Source organism: Myotis davidii, unplaced genomic scaffold (assembly GCF_000327345.1).
Source record: "Myotis davidii unplaced genomic scaffold, ASM32734v1 scaffold46, whole genome shotgun sequence".
Taxonomy (NCBI): domain Eukaryota; kingdom Metazoa; phylum Chordata; class Mammalia; order Chiroptera; family Vespertilionidae; genus Myotis; species Myotis davidii.
This window is the reverse complement of record NW_006383006.1, coordinates 4,604,627-4,607,235: the sequence shown is the minus strand read 5'-3', so window position 1 is coordinate 4,607,235 and position 2,609 is coordinate 4,604,627. Positions and strand designations below refer to the sequence as shown.

The 2,609-nt window shown below is 39.9% G+C and overlaps 1 protein-coding gene across 1 annotated transcript in view; it reads left to right on the top strand.

Moving 5' to 3' along the window:
• The window catches only part of NUSAP1 (nucleolar and spindle associated protein 1), a 33,148-nt gene that overhangs the window by 9,053 nt on the left and 21,486 nt on the right, over positions 1 to 2,609 (top strand). Inside the window, exon 2 of the mRNA XM_006778074.2 lies at positions 1,612 to 1,755. Within this exon, the coding sequence (XP_006778137.1) occupies positions 1,612 to 1,755 (144 nt within the window). The remainder of the gene's footprint in view (positions 1 to 1,611; positions 1,756 to 2,609) is intronic.

Here is a 2,609-nt window from a genome sequence, read left to right as displayed (position 1 = left end):
AAGCTCCTGACCTTGAGTGTGCTTTTCTCTTTCCTTCTAGTTGTAGAATTTCCACTCCGCCAGCCTTCCTGTAGTTCTGCATGATGTCCGTTTTGTCTTTTTATTGTATTTTTGAAGTTGTTGTAGGAGGCAGCAATTTTGGTGTTTACCTATGCCGCCATCTTAGTTTCTCCCCGATTTAATTAGTTTATTTTTAAAAATTAGAACTTATGAATAAAAAAATTAGAAAAGCACCAAAAACAAACCAAACCTTTCCTTTATAGTCTCCAGGTAAAAAAGCCTCCCCTCATGTGAGTATTTTCTAGTGCTTTTATCTTTTGATCTTTTACATTTAAATTTCTAATACATTCAGATTTCATTTTGGTGTGAGAGAATGATCGAAGTTCATTGCCCCCCCCCGCCCCCGCAAAAAAAATATTAAAAACAATTTTCTCAGCATCACATGTTGAATAATGAATCCAACCATTATCCAACCATACACGACAAATATGAAGTGTAACCATTATCACACAATGATTTAGTACAGCCGTGGGCAAACTACGGCCCGCTTGAAATGAATAAAACTAAAAAAAAAAAGACCGTACCCTTTTATGTCATGATATTTACTTTGAATTTATATTAGTTCACACAAACACTCCATCCATGTTTTTGTTCCGGCCCTCCAGTCCAGTTTAAGAACGCATTGTGGCCCTCGAATCAAAAAGTTTGCCCACCCCTGATTTAGTGTATAAGCAGGTCTGTTTGAAATGTTCTGGTCACCTGTTCTGCACTGTTTTGACAATGTAGCTCTTTACTTTTAGTTTATGGTAGAGAAGTGCTGTCCTTACTTTACTCCTTATTTTCACCTTTGACAAGTTGCTTTGGACTCTCTAAGCCCCCATTTCCCCATCTGTGCATTGTGGATAATATTACCTATCTCATAAGCTTTGAGAAATGAATGAGATAATCAAGGTAAACAGTTCAATAAAGTTGTGATATTAGCTGTAATTATTACTAGTTATAGCGTACTGCCTAGTACATAGCATATATCAATAAATTCATGCACTTTTTTTTTAACAGAATGCCAGGCATCCATTTTATACATACATATATATATTTTTAAATATATTTTATTGATTTTTTACAGAGAGGAAGGGAGAGGGATAGAGAGTTAGAAACATCGATGAGAGAGAAACATTGATCAGCTGCCTCCTGCACACCCCCCACTGGGGATGTGCCCGCAACCAAGTCACATGCCCCCAACCGGAATCGAACCTGGGACTCCTCAGTTCACAGGCCGACACTCTAGCCACTGAGCCAAACTGGTCAGGGCGTGTGTGTGTGTGTGTGTATTTTATAATATATTTTTATTGATTTCCGAGAAGAAGGGAGAGGGAGAAAAAGATGGAAACATCAATGTTGAGAGAGAATCATTGATCGGCTGCCTCCTGCATGCCCCCTACTGCAACCAGGGATGAGCACTGTGACCTCCTGGTTCCCAGGTCAACGCTCAACCACTGAGCCACACTGGTTGGATGTAATATATGCTTTTTATTCAGTTTAAATGTTCATTCTTTCTGAGTATTCTGCCTCTATACAAAGGACATGGTAGATTAATATATCTCTTTTCAGGATGAAAGCCAAACTTCTGCATCCTCTTGTGATGAGACTGAGCTGCAGATCAGCAGTCAGAAACAAGCTGAGTGGGAACCACCTGGCCATGTCACCAAGAAAAGGAGAAGGCGCAGGACTGTCCACAGCAATCCTGACTCCCAGGTAAATGGAGGTGTGCAAATTGAAAATAAGCCACTACCTGTGCCAAAATTGGCATATTCTTAGGGAATTTTTTGTCAATTCTCTTATGCTATCAGTAGTGGTAAACACTGTGTTGTAAGCTCCGTGAATGCACAACCCAAGTCTAGGCTGCTCCTCACCTTGCCCCAGGCGCTTGCACTCAGGAAGCACTTGTTAAGTCTAAGAGAGTAAATATTTGTTGAAGAAATACAAACCTTCATTAAGAGTTTCTTAAGTGAGGTGTAGTAAATACAAAGGAAAGAAACCGACATTAAATATGATTTCCCCCCTCTTTCCTAGCCTGTCTTAGACCTGGTGGTCACATTATTCTTAGTCTTATAGCAGCAAGGTCAGATGATTGCAGGGGCTTCCCTCACTTGTTTTGAGAGGACTCTGATTATATTATCCTTTCATTCAAACAATTTTTACAATGCTTAGTCCTAGTATTTATTTGCCAGCTTTGTACAGTCCCTTAGTTGGTAGCCTATCGGGGTCTCTTAGTGTTAGTTTCTCATCCCTAAAAGAGTTAATCTGGCCATTTATGCCTTTCAATGGTCCCTAGTATCTCCTAGTCCCCGATTCACACTCTTGTGACACTTGATGGGGCAGAGAACCAAACCTGCCAATCGAAATCTTAATCTACTTTTCTTTAACACCTTTCCCCCTCAGATAGGTACTCATCTTTTTTTTTTTAAGTATTCATTTATTTTTTTATTGATTTTTAGAGATAGTGGAAGTGAGGGGGAAAGACAGAGAGAGAGAAACATCGATAGGAGAGACATACATCAATTGGTTGCCTCCCATAAGCACCCCGACCAGGGCTGGGCATAGAGCCT